Source organism: Diadema antillarum, unplaced genomic scaffold, assembly GCF_040938485.1.
Source record: "Diadema antillarum isolate AM-2024a unplaced genomic scaffold, OU_Dant_1.0 seq00000989_RagTag, whole genome shotgun sequence".
NCBI classification, from domain to species: domain Eukaryota; kingdom Metazoa; phylum Echinodermata; class Echinoidea; order Diadematoida; family Diadematidae; genus Diadema; species Diadema antillarum.
In genome coordinates, this window is record NW_027271829.1 from 89,964 (window position 1) to 108,589 (window position 18,626).

General features: G+C 37.1%; 2 protein-coding genes across 2 annotated transcripts in view; both read left to right on the forward strand.

The window, feature by feature from the left end:
* LOC139742253 (disks large homolog 5-like) overlaps nucleotides 1-3,638 on the forward strand; it is a 31,593-nt gene extending 27,955 nt beyond the window's left edge. Inside the window, exons 19-22 of the mRNA XM_071652832.1 lie at nucleotides 280-407; nucleotides 872-984; nucleotides 1,965-2,074; nucleotides 2,673-3,638. Coding sequence (XP_071508933.1) covers nucleotides 280-407; nucleotides 872-984; nucleotides 1,965-2,074; nucleotides 2,673-2,779 — 458 coding nt within the window. The 3' untranslated portion in view covers nucleotides 2,780-3,638. The remainder of the gene's footprint in view (nucleotides 1-279; nucleotides 408-871; nucleotides 985-1,964; nucleotides 2,075-2,672) is intronic.
* An 8,205-nt stretch (nucleotides 3,639-11,843) lies between these two features.
* LOC139742242 (nucleoside diphosphate kinase homolog 5-like) lies at nucleotides 11,844-16,904 on the forward strand. Its single transcript, XM_071652821.1, has 5 exons — nucleotides 11,844-12,028; nucleotides 14,190-14,395; nucleotides 15,243-15,343; nucleotides 16,064-16,182; nucleotides 16,808-16,904. Exons 1-5 carry the CDS (start codon nucleotides 11,882-11,884, stop codon nucleotides 16,886-16,888), a joined length of 654 nt encoding a protein of 217 aa, XP_071508922.1. The 5' UTR covers nucleotides 11,844-11,881; the 3' UTR covers nucleotides 16,889-16,904.
* Nucleotides 16,905-18,626: the final 1,722 nt, after the last annotated feature.

Sequence of the window (18,626 nt, forward strand, 5' to 3'; positions counted from 1 at the left end):
TTTTTTTAAATCAATGCTTGTATCTTTCCTTGTGAAGTAATGAGGGAGAGTGTCTTTATAAACTTTGTATCATATCAAACCATGCGGAAAGGAGAAATTTTTGCCTCACCTCATGTTCTACACCTGCATGTAGAATTCAAACTATGCTCCCTTCATGCATTTTTCTTAAACATTGTAGATTGTGTTGTCTTTCATTTACACTACTAATCCGGTTAGGGTACACTTGTTATCTGTTGGTCATAAAATTAACAATTACCTGTCTATTTACTTTGTGATCAGAAATGGACCAGTCGCCCCACCAACTGCTTGAGAAAGACATCGAGAGTGGGTTGATTGTCGACTTCCAGCGCAAGGAAAACATGTTTGAGGTCATCTACACAGCCACAATCAAGGACATCTGCAAGAAGGTGAGTGTTGCTTCTTTCTTTAAGCACTACTCTCTCTTGTACAAGGACTTTGGAAGGAGACAGCTGCAAGAGACTGAGAATAACTTGCCATCATTTTCCAAGTGCAGATGCTACTTTATGTGAAAAATAGCAAGAATGCATCATGATTCAACATTGTGTTTTGTATTTGTTTTGGTGCATTGAAAGCATTATGTATTACAGGAATCATTTCATAATCATTTTTTTTTTTTTTCAGTAGAAAGAGGGAGATAAAGCACCAACAGTTCCATCACAGCATCTGTCACGGATTGATGATTATGATGGTGTAAACATTGTTTTTATCTGTGTTGGAATTGATGAGTGTACCAATAACTTGTACACGGGGAAATTATCAAGTACCTGACCAGGCAACTCTTCCAACTCTTCTGCATTCCAGCTTTATTAGCCTCGGTATAATCCTATCTCTGTACATGCCTTTCCTGTAGGGATGTCACTGTATGATGGACAATGTCAACCCAGCCGTAGCTGAGAGACTGAAGAGCCTTCAGCTCCACCCCATTGTCATTTTTGTCAAGTTTAAGTCCATCAAGAGCATCAAGTAAGTTATACTTTTGTGTTTTGGGGGCTGACATTGGCATTTTGTTGTTTCTTACAAGTAGTTTCATTTGTTTATGTATACTTTAGCTGTTGTTTCGTTCTCCTTTACTCAAGTTTTCCCATTCATATATTGCTTGCGTATGATGATACAGGAAATTTGAAATGTGTGGTCATGCAATGTTTTATATGAGATACAGAAACGGAAGAGTGACATTCTAGGGGATAGGAGTACATATGTACATGTATAAAATTTGCAGAGAAGAGAAATTACCGGGGTCGTTCGTTTGTTTGTTTTTAAATTTTTATTTTGTTGTTGTGTGAATAATAACAGATTTGGAGGGAGTGTCATAAATGGTTTTCTGATCATTTTTTGGAGTGCCTTAGATTTTGATTATGTATCGCATCTACAGTAGTTGTGTGTCAGGCATTCTCATATGCAATCTGTTTAATTCATGCATTCTTGTATGCAATCTGTTTAATTCATGCATTCTTGTATGCAATCTGTTTAATTCATGCATTCTTGTATGCAATCTGTTTAATTCATGCATTCTTGTATGCAATCTGCTTTCAAATCATGTCGGCCAGAAAAAAAGAATAAAGCTGCATGAATGACCAGCAAGTTGAATTCCATTCATATTTATAGGAACAGAAAAAAATTAATTAATGGATAAGGAAAAAAAAAACAACAACCTTTGATCAAATGGTATGTTTGTCTGTTTAGTATGTTCCGTTCTCTCCACGTTCCTTTGATATTGTCAGTAACTTTCATCATTTTGGTTTTGTGCCTTTTTTAGTATGCTTATTCTCTCTGTGCTCAGTTTATATTGTTGGTAATTTTTATATTGTATATTCAAATGATTGTTATTACTGAATAAATGCTTTGAATTGAATTGAATTGAATTGAATTGAATTGAATTGAATTGAATTGAATTGAATTGAATTGAATTGAATTGAATTGAATTGAATTGAATTGGTCCTCAGGGAGCAGAAAGATCCTCACTTCCTTCGTGAGCGTGTCACCCACAAACAGGCCAAGGAGATGTTTGAGATGGCCAGCAAGATTGAGCAGGAATACAAGTCAATCTTCACAGGTGAGCCACGGTCACCCAGCTGTAGTCCCCCTCCCTCCCCTCCCTCCCCCCCCCCCCATTACCCAAAAAATAAAAGAAAAAGAAATTGCTGAAAGGTCTGTGCACTGAGATATGTCAGAAGAAACTGTGGTTCTTATATTTTTGTGGCTTATATGGCTGAAGACAATTTTGAAAAAATGATGAACTTTGAGTAAAATGTAATTCCAAAGTATTCATACTTCAAATAGTTCTAGATATCTACACTTCTTACATTTGATTGGCAGTCCAATTGTCTACAATATAATGCTGCTAAAATCGTGCTTTTTTTGTTTTCTTGTTTATAATTTTCTATTTTCATGGGTTTATTTTTATTTGTATCACTTTATGGTATTTTGTGCAATGTACGATTATGAATGAAAGGGGTGACGAATGTGGTCCATGCAAAATCAGCAGAATGCCTTATTATGTCATTGGTTTCAGAAGCAGTATTGAAGTGTGTTAAAGAAAAGAAAAGAAAACTGTACTAAATTAATTTGATGTTGAGTCAGTTATTATTTATGGAAGGCATTGACAATAGCGTCATGACTAAATGTGATATGTGGTTGACTTGTCTCTGCAGAAATCATTCATGGGGGAAACCTGGCCAGCATCTCCAACCACGTCAAGAAGACTATTGACATTGAGCAGCGAAGACCAATCTGGATCCCATCCAGTCAGATGCTGTAGCCCTGGTAGCAGCGGTCATTCCATCAGCCAGTCCTGACTGACCGATGACCACCCTGTGCTGTGTGCCCAGTGCGTTTACGCTCCGGACAGGAGCATGATGATTCGGTTTCTGATCATGTGGAGACTGTAGCACTTTAGTGCAATTTGTGTGAACTATTCTTAGACACTGGAAACGATCACCCTCTGACCACCTGCCCAGCAGCAATGCAGGGTCTCGTTGTTTTTGGCATATCTTTTTATCATTTGGTGACGAGTTGCTGATGTTTTCCAAGCCAGCATGCAGCCTGGGGATGATCAGATGGACATACCCAGGATATCATTAATTCTATTCAGTCATTGCCGACATAGACAATGAATAACTCTGCCATATACACTCAAAAGACGTTTGCTTGGAAGAAAACACTTGCCTGAAGCCGATCACGTCCGTTGCACAGACATCGAAAGAGAAAAGGAGAGATCCTGGTGGTACCTTGTGATCTCCAAGCACAGGACAGCTATTAAAGAACTTTTCATCTCTCACTTGTAGTTTAGGAGGAGAGCAACTAAGCCTCCTCTTTTCATCCCATGTGTGAAAGAACTGCAGTCCAAGACTGGCCACTTGTGTTCGTCATTGTAGCGTAAACTTGCAAAGTTTACATTTGCCTCTCTCACATGTAAAAGAACATTGTTGTAAATCTTGTCGTTTATTTTCTAGAACGTGTCTTCACAAGAAAGTGACAGTAGCATGAACTTACACAAGATAAATTCAGTGGCAATCATGGTTTTTCTGTAACCCAGGAAAATTGATGTGTGTTTGAATTTGAGTGTATGTGTGTGTGTGTGTGTGTGTGTGTGTGTGTGTGTGTGTATGCACTTTTGAGTGTAGGCACTTTTGAGTGTAGCTAAGCAACAATATGTCTGAGAGTGCATGGAATCATGATATTTTTAATACACAAGATGTGATATAATCACTCCTTTGTAAAAAAAAAATGGAAAGAAAAGAAAAGAAAAAAGCAAAAGAAGAATGGTAATTATTTGAATGAATAGATTTCTTAATTTATTGCACAGATTCATGAATTATTTGCTGTCATCATTATTTCATTGTGATATGTGGGAAGTATTTAGAGTGGAATGAACTGCAGATGACATATGTTTCAAACCCACTTAGATACTGGGTTCCTACAACGTTGCATAGTATCGCGACACAAGACCATTTATCATGCAATCGATCACTACGGGAGCTAGAGTTAGTTGTTTGTGTTCGTGTGCGATAAGCGTGTCTTTTTGTTTCCATGTCACCCCCAATAAACAAGCATCACGATCCATAGTCACCTACCATCATTGTAAGCCATGGCACAGAGATGCAGAGGAGTATGCAAGAAACCACTTCCTGCGATGGATGACTACCTTTAACCTTTACCCTTGATTTGAATGTACAATACATTTTTCGGCCACCAGAGAAGCTATGATGTAGTCTTAGTAAGTTCTCTCAAATCATCATGTCGCTATATTATACAGCCGTTGTGTAATGAAAAGTGTAAACCTCTGATTGTTGCTATGGTTATGGAATACTGCCAACATTTTTGAACCACTTTTTTTCCATTCACAAGATTATTGAAGATATCGTGATTGCCATAATCGTTTAGGAGTTTAAAAAAATTGTAACCACATGGTTTAAGGACACTTAGCGACATATCTGCTGTGAAAAAAAAAAAGAAAAAATGTATTGTGATACACTCCACTAGTTTGCTGAGTATCTTATTATTCTGGGAATAGAAGGTTTTCAAAGCATGTAACCTTTTCTGTACTTGCATTACTACAGATGATTCCAAAAGGTTAGAATGACTCAAGGAACCTGTATCAAAGTGATGCATCAAATTGTCCTGTCAGATTCATATCCATGGCTGATATAATCAAGGGTTTAGGATATTTGCAGTTGAGATGACACAACATCACCATCAGTTGGGCTTTCATAATGGCTTGTATTCTGATAGTCATACAACCCATGTTGTAATTAATGACGGTAAACCATGAAGTAAAAGTCATGCTGACATGTATTCAGGTATGCTTTGTCTTAAGTTTTCATATTTTAAGTGCAAGATCAGTCCAAAGATGGCACTTCTGCCTCTCAGTATGGTATTCAGACATTCACATTGCCATCTATACTTCAATATGTAAGAGATTTCCCTAGTATTCAGAAGATATCAATACACATAAAGTCAGTGAATTGTATTCAGCTTCACACAGTGTTAGTGTATTCAGAATTATTGCCAGTTTTTGCAAGTAATGAGGAGTGAAAGTTTGTACTTCCATCTAAATTTGTAGTTGTAATGTTTTTCATGTCATTTTTCTCCTAGCCTTTTGAGATACCTTGTGATATTTTAGTGAAGAGAATAGCTATCTACTTGCCACTTTTTGTTCTTACAATTTTTATTTATTTCTTATGTATTCATTTTATTTAGTTTTTTTTAATCAATTATTTTTTTTTTGTGGGGGGAGGGGGGGGGGGGGGGGAAGAGATGTTTGCCTCAGAGTAACCAGAGAGTGAGAGCTTTTATGTTATTGAGCAATCTGACCACAAGAAGCTCTTCATGCTTTTGATCACAGCTTTTGATCACAGCGATCTGAAATGTGTCTGTCTGCTCCCAGAGTTTCAGGGAGATGTCAATCATTCCAAGGCACTCATTGAATAGATTTTATAAGCATTTTTTAATTTTTTATTTACATATGTATTTTTTTTTAACAGGAGATCTAGAGTTCAACTGGCTAAGCGTGATATAGAGGTAGTGATGTTTAGATGAAATGAATGTTCAGATATTCTTAGATGACTTGCTTAATTGTCTACCAGCTAAAGACTGAACTGGATTCTGTTGGGAAATACTTTTCATTTCAGAGTTTGGTCTGAAAATCGAAAAGAATATGCCTTTTGAATTATTCTGGTTTTTCTGTGAGCTCATTCATTTGCACTTGAGATCTTTCTGCTGATGAGGCTATACTGACATCATTTGTGACCCTGTATCACAAAACCAGCACAAAGTTGCCAGACATGGATTTTTAGTTCAGGGCAGATTCTGAAAGAGCAGACTTAGAGCTTTACAATGATGTATAACTCAATTTAAGTAGACTCTCCTAACCTATTGTAATATTGGAAAGAAAGCACACATTCTGGAAAAGTGTGCACTGAGAAAAGAGGCTCTGAAGTTTATTGGGTCTATTCAAGTGCTTAATTTTACCAAGCATTGCTCTTTGCAATGAATGGGACAAAAAACAGGTTGTGAAACTCCATAGCAATAACAGTGAAGGGATGAATGTATGGAACTAAAATTTGTTGTGCTCTATTAACACATCCCATCCATGACTAAAAACAACTGTCAAAGCAGTAGGAGTATCCTTTCAAATGTTATTAGAATTTAAGATGAAGAGTGTATTTAAGTAATGAAAATTGGCCTCTAAGACACACCTTAATCACACTATTCTATTCAAAAAAGAAAATGTGTTCTAGAAAAACTAATAGAAACACAGTCTCCCATTCATTTTAATGATCCCAAACTTTAGAATAATGAAGGAGAAGAAGAATCGCTCTTTCAGAACATATGAAAAACTCAGGATTGACCTAGGTTAACCTTTTTCACCTATTTTGAGTCCTCGCATGAAATCATGCTGTGCAACTTTTTGTTGGTTTTTTTTTTTTGATGCAGGGTCAATATATAGCAGTGTGAATGAAAAGTGAAAAGGCCAAGCACGCAAAAGGGAGCCATCAATACAATACAATACAATACATTGTAGCCATGTACTGAAATGTAAGTTTTGTGTAAGCATTAGGTTTAAGTACAGACAATCATACCACATAAAGTGTGTTGTTGCATATGTTTTCCTTCTGCACTCAGATTTTTTTTTCTATGATGTAATAGATTTCTCTTTATTTTCCATGTCTCTCTTTCCAAAATTATGTGGTTGTCAAGTACTTCTTTCAGTCAGAGGTTTTAATATGCAACCTATGGAACAAACTTTATCTGTTTTTTTATGTTTTAGAAGCATCAAAATTCATGCAGTTCATCCTCTGTTGAGCTAGCTCATTTTGATTGGATTTTTTTTTTCCTTGCATGATAAAAAGGCCAGTTGAGAGGATGGAATGTGCAAGACTTACCAACATTCACTTCAGCAGTAGACAGTTGCCTTTGATAAGACTCATACTGTGTCAACAGCCTTTGATAAGACTCACACTGTGTCAACAGCAAATATTACTCTTTCTGGCTTGACTAGAGACTAACCTGTCTAGCTGACAGTGAAAGAACAAGCAACTGTAAAGTGCCATAGACTGAAAGTCAATAGGTGAGAAAGGATCTGTCATTTCTCCAGCTGTACGTTGTTGTCAAACAGAACTTGATTTAGCACTGAGATCCAAATGTTGTTATGATATTTAAACATTTATTGATTGTATCATAACCTAACTAAAGATATGCTTGCCTTAAGGTTTTGTAGTTGAGAGAGAAGAGAAAGTAAAGAGAAGATTATATACATAACTTAGATCTGAGACTCTATTTTCATGACCTCTTCTTCTGCTTTTGTGCAGTATATAATGAGACAAAAATTTACTTTAATATGATTAAGTTACACGTAAGTGACAGATATAGGGTATTGATCTGTATATTTAGTATGCATTGGCTCCGTGTAGATTTTTGACTGACATGAGCATATATTTCTCTGAAAAACGGCGTATTAACGTTGCAAAATGACATCATGTGTATAGAAAGGTGAAAATATTCAAGTTTTGATGTGTGTCATTTTTCTTCAAAAGTCCCCTATAAAGGTGCAAATACTCTTTCAATTATGTGCTTTTTCGAATTCATAAGTTCAGGATCACTGCATGTGTCACCGATACATTTGAATTCTCTTCAGTGCATTTCATATCTTTTACAACTTTACAATATAGCAAGGCAGATTTACGAAATACTCGGCTCTAGGTTCACATCATGATGCTAATGCATTTGCATGTAATTCCTGTTTTTTGTGCTTTGAACCTGTACTCTTATTTGTGTGCGTGTTTGTGTGTGTGCGTGCGTGAGTGTGTGCATGTGTGTGTGTGTGCGCGCACGCATATGCGCATGTGTGTTACTTCGGACCTAAAAGCAAGCATCCTTAATTTACATCCTTACATACTTCTCTTCTTTTTTTTCCACTGCCACTGCAGAGAAATGATGTTTTCTTCCCGAGATACGTAACTTGCCTTATGAAATCATGTTGTACCTACCAAAGAGCACTGTCTGTAGTGTGTCTAGTTACTTGTGTATGTTTTCATGACAAGATTTCTTTTCTGCTTTTGTTTCCTTGGCACTTATTAAATGCTTGTAGACATTCTTGTAGGGTGTAAAGGGAAGCCATGAAAAGAAAAGTTAGCCATATTTGAAATATATGTGAGAGCACACAGGAAAGACTAATTTGTTTAAAAATGTGTCAAAAATAAAGAATATCATGACAAAAGAAATTTCCTTTGCTGAAAGATTATGACCATGTAGTAGTTTGCCTCAGTAATTTCATTTTTATTGTTGCTTTTCCAGCTAGTAGTATAGCATGGTTGAATGAGAAAATGGAAATGTTTTCATTTTTTTTTTGTATTTGCCAAGCTCCATCCTATATTGTTTGCAAATAGAAAGGTGTAAAGTATGTTATCTCTTGTTCAAAGTGAGAACTAAATTATAGATATGTACATTTCTGTGCAAAATTTAATATGTATAGGCTAGAAATTCTTGCAGAAAAAGGGTCTGTGTGCAGTTGAAGAATGATTGTTTTTTGTTTTTGTTTTTGTTTTTTGCTGCGAATAAATCATGCTGACTGAAAAAAAGGTGGTATTATTTTTCTTACAGTTGTCATCTTCTGTTTTAAACCTATATTTACTTGGGTGTGTATGTGCTTGGGCAGCTGTATTCCACATTTAAAGGGATGCTGTTGTTTTTGGTTGAGATTGAGGGTTCATATTTTAACTTTGTGCAAGATAATTAAATGTCACCTATGAAATATGAAAGAACTTGCAATTCTTAAGGCCACTGCATACTCTATGACTTTTGCACGACTGACCGACTTTGGATCCGAAATAAATCACAATAGCCTCAGAATAAACATGCTTGTTTATTTCAGATCCAAAGTTGGTCAGTTGTGCGACCAAAGTCGTATAGTGTGCGGTGGCCTTAATAAGAAAAATTCAGAGTTTATTCGATGAAAATTGGTTTTGAACCGACTGAGATGTCCATGGTAAAATTTATAAGTGAAATAAAGTGGTCCTAACAACCTTTTATTAGGGTCTTTTTGTTTTGAGATATCTCACCCATTTCAAAACCAATTTTTATCAAATAAACTATAAATTCCTCTCAGAATTGTATGCTCTCTCATTTTTCATACGAGGTTTCTTATTATCTCGCAAAAAAAAGTCGGAAATGTGAAACCCCATCTCAACCATTACTATACAATCCCTTTAATGATGCAGTTGCACTAAACCGCTCATGCTTGTCACTTTGTGTGTGGAATGCCTAGTGTGTTGTTAGTGCAGCATCAATTTTTAAAGTATCAACTGTCCTTCCATGATATTTACTTCCTCATCACTTCAGTTGCACAAAACAGAGTAAAGGAAAGTCGTTAGTAAGATACACCTGGCATATTGTGCACAATAAACAGTATTTCAAGTCGATGGCGTTTTATGATTTGCTGTGTGTTTTGCATGAAATATACAGTTGTCATCACTTAATCAGAATGACTAGGGATTAGGACCAGTGTCACAATTAAGCAACTGTCCCAAATTGAAGATACAGTGCACTCCCATTGTAGTGAACACGGTTATACCAAAATTCTGATTACAACAAAGAACGTATTCAAGCCACAACATCATCCGCTCATTTTTTTTTTTTTTTTTTTTTAATTTGTTTGGTTATAGCAAAATTTTGATAAAACGGAATAAGATTGCCGGTCCTGAGAACTGCGTTATAATGGGAGTCCACTGGATTGAGTCATCCATGTGCTATACATTCAATGCATGGGCATGTGCACCACACCATGAATTAAAAAAACCCAAAAAACAATTGATGCCACTAACAAACATCTATGCCTATTACCCCTTTCAGGTAATCGTGGATGCGGATAATAGGAGCAATAAGTCGTAAAATTTTGATTACATGAACGGGAGAGGAGTAAAAAAATGTGCATTATTTTGATGCTGCTATTATCCGCATTATTGCAGCACGAGGAGTTGATCGAGAATACATGAACGCGTTTTACGACTTATGCGCACTAACATTCCACAGTTCGGTCAAAGGTCACTCGATTTCCCGCACAACCGCTGATTGCTGAGCGAGAGCGAGAGCTGTGCATGCATGTGAGTATATATCACTGGAAACATTACGTCATTATAGAGGCGTGCACAGTAACCATGACAAATACTCCCGTCTTTCGCACCGTTATATGAACGGGCGCTCTTCATTTTCATCTTGAAAAACAAACAAACAAAAAACATGAAGGATTTTCACCAAACTTAGCAGGTAGCATTCCAAGGGGAATAGGATCTCAGTGTGTTCAAATACTAATAGGCAGCATGCTCCCCAGGGGGACCCGCAGGGTGAACCACCTCTCCCCCCCGAAAAAAATCTTTCAAAATCTCCTCTAGAACCAGAAGTGATAGAGCTAAGTTAATTCTATAAACTCCATTTGAAGAGTCTGCAAGAATGCATAGAAGGTAACAACTTGCAATACTCGGATGTGCTCGAGACCCCTGGGTCTCTTGTTATTATTCAGCACCCCCTCCCCCTCCCCCTCCCCCCTCCCCCCTCCCCCCCCCCCCCCCCCCCCCCCCCCCATTAGATGCCTACACTTGGTTTCAAATGTATCAAATTTTCTTCCTTCTCTGAGATGAAATATGATATATGTTCCCTATTCTGCATGAATTTCTGCTGAAATCTGTCATTGCTGTATATAGCATGCCTTTAGAATATTGCTGAAATATTTTCATGTTTAAGTGGTACTCCTGGTTAACTCCTGGTTATCCGATTTCGGAATAAACTGTATTTCCATAATGTATAGGTTTTCACATTCATTAACACTTTTGACTAATGAATTTGATACAGCGATTTACCTGTTGGCACATACAATTCATGAACTTGCAAATCAAAGTATCTGTCTGTCCACCTGTCTATCAGTCTATCTATCTATTAGTCTATCTCTCTATCTATCTATCTATCTATCTATCTATCTTTCTATATATCTATCTATTTCATAGTCCATCTATCTATCCGTCTGTCTCTCTATTTGTCTATCTATCTGTCTATCTATTAGTCTATCTATCCATCTGTCTATGTATCTATTAGTATATCTATCTATCTGTCTATCTATCTATTTATCTGTTAGTCCATCTATCTGTGTGTCTGTCTATCTATCTATCTATCTATCTATCTATCTATCTATCTATCTATCTATCTATCTATCTACCCCCTGCATCTATCTGTCTCTCTACACAGTGCCAATCTATCACTGTCAAAACTATTGTTTTCGCATGCAGATGTATTTTTGAAAATGAGGAGGTCACGGTCATTTTCGCGAGAGGTAGTTTTTTGCAATTCTGACTTCGAGGCGATCATTAATGTTTTCTAACAGAGCTGCCCAGCAGATTTCTCATCGTTTATGAAGACACGTGTATTGCCCAGTGTAAAATATTCACCTGTTGGATGATTGGAGATAAAATGGCGAAGAGCAGAAAGAGAGGGAGGGGGAGAGAGCGGGAAGTAGTTTTTCTTCTGCTGATGTGTGCCACATAAGAGAGAATTCATTTAGAAAAAAAAAGGGGAGGAAATTCCTCCAGGCATACAGAATAAAATTCAGCTCTATAGCAGAGAAGTCCACATTCTCTGCTAAGTGGTTGATAAAAGACGAGTTAATTGTTACAGGCCTACATAGAGAGATGAGCGCAATATCCCCTCACCCAAAATAATGTTGTGCTACTGTCAGCCGTAAGGGGCGGTATACCTATCAGGCGAAGGCAAAGTGTTACTTGGCAACAACACTACCACAGATCACTACGCTTATGACCATTCCCCGTACGTGTCGAGCAATTTTTTCCGATCGTAGCAGAAAAAGTTCAGCAAAATGCCGCAGAACGACATCGAAAATAGAATGATGGAACCACCACAGATATATGTGGAAAGAACTCTTGCTATTGTAAAGCCAGATGCAATCGACAAAGCGGAAGAAATCGAAGAAATTATACTACAGTCCGGCTTCACAATATTACAGGTTGGTAGAGCTACTGTACAGTCCCATGCACTGGGTAACGTGTTAATCATTTGTGTTAAGAACTAGCCTATAGAAACCTAACGTTAGTTGGGCCAATGTAGAGACAATATCGCAGGAAATTCTTGAAAACTTGTCTGTTTTTTATTAGGGCCTACTCGTGTGAATTTGAGCCAATTCTGTTACAGTGTTAGTGCCTGCACACCCGAGTATTGGAAAGCAGCTGATATCAACATTGACTTTCATGTTGTCGCTCCAAACAACCCCCTCTTTGATGTGAGCCTTTTGTTCTTCTAACTGTTAGAGTAAAGCCCCCAGTATTAGGCAGGCCTCCAGAATCTGGACACTTATCATATCACTTATCGAAAGCCGGCAAATTGTACTGTCACAACACATGCATATCACATTTCACATAGGTCTAGTTATACTCTACTTGCACAGTCGTTCACAACAGGAAAGTGCCTTAACGTCAATTACGGTATGTTCGCCACTGCGGTAAGGTCGCCAGACATTCACATCGCATGTAAGGCGCGCCGCGATCGGAGATCAGGTTGGGCGACGGATTTTCATCACTCTCAAAATACATTCGTTATTCACCTTTTTCCTCCGTAAAAACACAAATAATTGTAATCAAAATATATTTTACCATATGTAACAAGTGATAAAACCATTTTTAATGCGAGGATGTTTTTGATTTAGAAAGGATTTCGGGTGGCAGATTAAGGGAGATTTTCAAACGCGGTGACCGACAATGCCTCCTTCATTGAAGCGTATGTATAACACACACGCTAATAATATGTTGCAGGCTATGAGCGGCGAACTAATTCAGTGCCGATATTAGTTCGCCAGCGCGGACGTGCACAAGAATTACACACAAGTGGCGACCATACGGTAATTGACGCTAGTCATCTACAAAAAAATCTATGTAAAATCCAGAATTTTGCTGTCAAAGCACAGAATCGGCACAACTTTTTCAAAGCGCACACAAATTTAGGCCAGCATTAAGAATCGGGGTCACCAAAAAAGTGCTAAAAATTGAGAAATACGCCGTTCTGTTACAAGATTTTTCGCTTATCGAAAGCTCAGAGTGTGATGGTGTCCTCAAAAACACAAAAGAAAAAAAACAAAATCTCTACGTGCTGATGTAGTGACTAGAAATGTACAGTGGTTAAATGCAAGTGCCATCTCGCTAGAATTTGGACACCAATGGGCGTTGCAGCATCCTGATGCAACCTTGCACCAACAGGGTAGACCCTACATGTATGCCTTTATGGCGCGGCGCATTTTTCAGCTGCCTTAGTTGTACCCGCATTGGCATTGAATGTGCATAGCTCATGTCCGGATTCTGTTGGATTATCAAGGTGATAATTTGGGGGGATTTTGTGAAATGTTATGATGTATTTAACAAAATCAACATTTAGATAAAAGTAATTTGATATAGGCCTACAATGTACACTGTATGTAACGTTAGAGGTTCTATATCCACATACACTGTTTTAGATGTAATTTTGAATGTATTATTCAATTTGAACGAATATTGCAGAAAAGCTTAGACGTGTCCAAAAACTATATAAATCTAGAGAACTACAATGTATACATTGAGTCTTTAGATATATCAACATACAATGTTGTGGATGTAATTTTGTATGTATTACTTGAGTCGAACAAATATTGCCGAAAAGCTTTTGAAAAGTCTGAAAACTGGTGGTTTTACAGTAGATACAAATTTATGTAATTCAACTAGATTGTAGATTTGTAGCTGTATTGCTTGCACATTCTGATACTGAAGTTAGCCATCTATGTGTCTTTCATGTGCTAGTACGGTAGTAGCAGTAACCAGGAGCTAGTGACCCGTAGTCAGGAATTTGTGTCACTGTGTGTGTGTGTGTGTGTCTGCCTGTGCATTCTAGGAACTGAGTTTATCAACAGACTTCATTCAATGTGCCATTAATCATGTGCACTTTGATTCTCAGCTCCTGGTTACTTGAAAAATATGTCTCATTGCCGGACTTTGGAGTTGAGTTGAGTTTATATAGTATTACAGTTGTCTGTCTTGGTGTTTGCCCTCAGAAACACTAAACAGTGCATCCTGTAACATTCATTCATTACTGCGCTCATGTAACTCAGAGTCTTACCTTTGAAATATTGGTCTTTCAATCTGCAGAAAAGGAGGGTCCATTTAACACCAGAACAGATGAGTGATTTCTATGCTGAGCACTTTGGAAAGATGTTCTTCCCAAGTCTGGTGGCATACATGAGCAGTGGTCCAATCATTACAATGGTCCTGGCCAGAGAGAATGCTATTGGGTACTGGAGGGAGCTCTGTGGACCAACAAACAGTATCAAGGCCAGAGAAACACATCCAGACAGGTTTGTATTCGAAGTTGTTGTGGTTTTTTGTTTATTTGTGTGAATTGCTTTTTTTTTTCTTTGTCTGTGCATTCTGTAAGCCAGAAATGTTCATAGGTACCCTTTAATTAGAATAGACTAGCCCCCACCAAAATATGATGTCAAACAAGAAAAAGAATAGTTGTAATAACAATATTTTGCAGAAGTAGATAGTGCCTATTCCATAATAATGAGATGATAAATTCGACTTCATTCATAATTCATTGCTCTTTCCTGTGGAGAACTTTAGATCTTGCAGAGAATGGGTGCAGAATCTCTTTTTAAATAACAGAAATCACAGTAGAATAATCTAATCACTTATATACGTAATCTGTTTGTCATAATGGTAACATATATGTACAACATCCCATCATAATTGCATGAGTAATGTGTTCAAAGATTTGTTTATTTGCAAGTCTTTTTGCTGTTTTGTTGTAATGCATTTACTCAAAGAATCAGAAGTTTCAGTAACTTGCATAAATGAGTTATCAGGTTTTGTTTCGTTCTCAAGCTATATGAAATTATCGTGAAGTGTCCCTGTTTTTATTTTTAATTTTTTTTTTTTTGGGGGGGGGAGGGGGGAGGGGGGGGAGGGGGGAGGGGGGGGGAAGGGGTTGTTTAAGAGAATCCACAACAAGTCTGTCTTACCATGACCCCTATACAAGTTTTGACAGTGTTGTACATGGTCATGACATACCGGCAGTTTCAGTACTTTGTGTGTGTGTGTGTGTGTGTGTGTGTGTGTGTGTGTGTGTGTGTGTGTGTGTGTGTGTGTGATCCAAACAAGTTACACTATGTAGTCCAACTCTGTTCAATCAATGATTTCCAGTATCCGAGCAGTGTATGGTGTGGATGACCAGCAAAATGCAGTCCATGGCAGTGATGGCTACCACAGTGCAGAGAGGGAAATCCGATTCATGTTTCCAGACAGTAAGTATAGCAGCCAATCAAATTGAATGCATTCACTTAAAGCGATAAGGATATTGAAATGTCTTTAGGTAGTGGTTATTTGTTGATAATCAATTACTAATAAATTCAGGCAATCACTAACTCATGAAGAAATGGAACTGACGATATCCTATAAGTGCAAATAGTACCCTCTTGTCGCAGCAATCACCATAAGATTCTGAGTATGCTAATATTTGGGATAAGCATTCATGGATTGGTTTCTCCTTTTCAGTGTAAAACATGATGATGGAAGTCAGCAAATATGATGTTTTTATGTTGTATTTTCAAGTTCAAGCAAACAGTTGAGCATTTTGATATCTACCACAGGCAGTTTGTTCTTTTTGCTTTCAATTTGAGAATTTATTTCTATTTTCTGAGAAAGGAGAACTGTAAAATATACACCATGACAACCAAACAGAAATCATCAAGCAATTATTATGGCAAGCTGTTTGTTTGTTTGTTTTATACACAGGTTAAAAAGGTAAGTAGTGATTTAAGAACTATAAGGAGCTATTTAAAATTGGATGGAGGAGGGAATTGTGAAAGTTAAGAAGGTGAAAACATAAAAGGGAGTAAAATATGGAATGTACTCATGTCAGTTTACATGAATGTGCAGGACAGGTATGAATGTAAGATATTGTAACTAACAGTGTTTGGACTCAAATTCCATCCATAACACCCCGTCTTTATCAAATTATCCAGGTGTGATTGAACCCATACCTGCTGGTCAAGCGGCTAAAGACTATCTGGCCAAGGTGGTAAACCCAACACTACTCAAGGGACTCACAGAACTCTGCAAGAAGAAGCCTAAGGATCCAGTGGTAAGTGAACACCATTCTTTTCAAAACCTTTCTGTGCTTTCCATGCAGACCAGTGCATTCCTGAGCTGTGCTTTTTTACATATATATGAGTGTGGATGACACTATCAGTGTAAAATAATGATGTAATCTTTCTGAATAACCCTTATGTGCATTAACATGGTGGTCTTCTTGTGGCACTTTGACACTTGAAGCTTTATTTTGTTTATCCAACTTGCAAGTACCATATACATATCTGTATACAAATATTTTTGTTGTTCATCTTCTTCTCCCTACCTGTACTTTGTTTTCTTTCTTTTAAGAGGATGGGAAAGAGAAGTTATTTAAACGGCAATTTCTAAAAAAAAAAATGCTTGGCAAGTGTACACTACCTGTAATTGCATGGCCAAGTAATGAGTCAGGCAGTTAAATAAGATGACTGTTATGTGGATGTTAATTTCCATGGACAGTGGATTTTGTTGACATTAGGAGGGTATTTATAAGAACTGTAACTACCATTGTGCAATGTATGTGCAAGGTAATTATCTGGGTTTGCACAAACTTGTCAGGAAGACGCATTTCTATGCATGACTGAATTCTCACTGGAATACAACTTGTATATGCGCTGCTGTTGTCACTATCTGTGCAGATCTGGCTGGCTGACTGGCTGCTTGTGAACAACCCCAACAAACCCACTGTTAACGAGCCATATGTTGTTGAGGAGCCATAGACTTTCTCTTACCAAGGATGTACAGCTGTTAGAGACAGACTTTTACAGAGCTAACTGTCACCTCATCATGACCTTGACAGTTTAATCCATCAGTGTCCCCCTGGAATGCCAAGTTGAGGAATGAAATCAAGGTTCTGGAGCAAGCAGAGATATTCAGAAGTTTTCCAGTCTGAAGTGATCTGATTGGGTGCTGTGCTTAATCCTTTTTGGATGGACACGTATACATATAGATCTATATCTTAAATATGATTTGCCCACATAGATATTTGATTGTCTTGTCCATTATGTCATGGCACGATATTGTAAGGGAAGGCAAAATATTAATATACTATATTTGCAGACACAACTGTATAGTATTCTCACTGTTGGTCAAAACTGTTTAAAGCCCAGTGGCTTATTGACAGAAAGAAAGACCTATGTACAAAAGAAAGTAATACACTGGTATTCATCAAATTACAGTAACCCTCATGAAAGTCGACATTGCACAAGTTGACAATGAAAAAGTCCATAATTTGTCTGTTGTTTATTATTTTGTTGAGTTTCACATCAAGTAGACAAATTTTCACCAGTCTCACACACAACAACTTTCATGAGGTTTACTATACTTTTTTTTTTTTTGTATTAGCCGTTTCCTCAACACATTCTTAGTAAATCCTGCAGTGCAGTCATATAATCGTTTTGATGGACAGAGAGGTGTATTTATATTGAGCTGTGACCTGTGTCTGTTAAGAGCCAGAAGGGAAGTAATGCAGTGGAACATCTGTAGAGCTAACACCCTTTCTCACCTCTCAATTGATGGAAGTGTTTGGTACTCAAGTGACAGCATTTATTTTATTGCTGAAGATTCAGAGATGCATTGAAACATTATGCTGTAGAGTGTATGTGTGTGTATATGTCCCTTGATACAGACAATAAAATCACTGAAATTTCCTATATTCTGTCATGCCGTTATTCAATTTCTCCTCCAGGCTTTTACATAATCAACTTTGATATAGATATTGGAAACACAGAATATCAAGTCATTTGTTATGCAGGTCTAATTTTGTATTAGTTTGACTCTCTCTGTCTGGCTCTAAAGGATTTAGAGGAGATTTCCCTTCATTCTTTCATTTATGTGCACTCAATTTGCCATGTCTTTGATGATTCATGAAGTTTATACAGTTTGTACTACATGTTTTTATAAGTCTTATTCATGACATACGTGTATAAAGTATTTGAGAATTTGAACGCCATGGTGAGAGTTTCATGGCATGCCATGACATTCAAAATTCATATGAAGTTCATCTCAATTACCATTTTTTTTTCACAGTCTTAATTGCACAATTAATTCTGAAACATACGACATAATTAAGTTCATTTTGCTGGCCATTGAAATGTCTGTTTCAAAAGTGCATTGTGTTGTCTAAATTATGAAGTACATGTATCTAACTTCTTTTATCTTCATGTTACATAAATGGCACATGTATGTATGTATATAGTCGAATTGTAAATAAAGGCCCACATCTAAATTTTCAGAATGTTATATTTTTTGCTGTGTTGTAATTGATCCTATATTTAACTACATTACTTGCACAAAGGTTGAATTTCTACAATACCATTGTAATAATATCAATCTCACAATGAATTTTGGATGCAAGTTGAAAACCTCACACACCAATATTTGCACATGATGTATAATCATCCCTGTTTGCAACAGTGTGCCTACTTGTGGCAGGGGCCATTTCATTCGTTGATGAAA